The sequence below is a fragment of the Apaloderma vittatum genome, unplaced genomic scaffold (genome assembly GCF_000703405.1).
Source record: "Apaloderma vittatum isolate BGI_N311 unplaced genomic scaffold, ASM70340v1 scaffold21745, whole genome shotgun sequence".
NCBI classification, from domain to species: Eukaryota; Metazoa; Chordata; class Aves; order Trogoniformes; family Trogonidae; genus Apaloderma; species Apaloderma vittatum.
Genome location: NW_009719096.1, coordinates 14,427 through 15,059, shown reverse-complemented (window position 1 = coordinate 15,059; position 633 = coordinate 14,427). Strand labels below are relative to the sequence as shown.

Below are 633 nucleotides of genomic sequence, written 5' to 3'. Positions count from 1 at the left end.
TGGAGACCTGTGTGGGCATCCCCTCCTCACTGGCACGTCCTGCATCTTACCTGCCCCAGCATCCCAGCGGAGGTGTGGGTCCCGGGCTTCACAGATCCACTCAGGGCAGCACTTTCCAGGGACCTCCACACGCCGTGGGTAGGGGCAGTCCGGGGTGGGCAGCCGGACGTCCTCCTGGCAGAGTGGGACACAGGTGAAGCCCCCGTCCAGGCAGCGGCACTGGAGTTTGCAGCTGGGCTGGAAAACCTCCCCGTCTCGATAGACCCGGCCGTTCACCTCACAGCCCTCCTCGCTGTCTTCAACTTCAAGTGATGCGGAGACCATTAGAGACAAAGTGACAGAGAGACGTGGATGGCAGAGAGAATTGCTAGAAGGAACTGTGGAGCTGGCAGGGAGGGACTGAAGCAGGGGGGCAACAAAAGTGACTGAGAGGTGGGGCACACGTGGGTTTGCAGCAGCATGTACATCACCCAGCCTGCTCCTGTTCCTGACTCCTCTCCATATCACTCTATTTTTTCAGAGCAGCAGTTCACTAGCTGGTGAGAAGCCCACTGCCTTTCAGCTCTGGTCCTGCCTTTCAGGGTTTTCAGGCTCGAAAAAGGTTCTCTGAAATTTCTCTGCAGGATCCCCAGG

The 633-nt window shown here is 58.5% G+C and overlaps 1 protein-coding gene across 1 annotated transcript in view; it reads right to left on the bottom strand.

Annotated features, from left to right (window-relative positions):
- LOC104274786 (WNT1-inducible-signaling pathway protein 2-like) overlaps window positions 1-633 on the bottom strand; it is a 17,625-nt gene that overhangs the window by 5,200 nt on the left and 11,792 nt on the right. Inside the window, exon 2 of the mRNA XM_009870517.1 lies at window positions 51-302. Coding sequence (XP_009868819.1) covers window positions 51-302 — 252 coding nt within the window. The remainder of the gene's footprint in view (window positions 1-50; window positions 303-633) is intronic.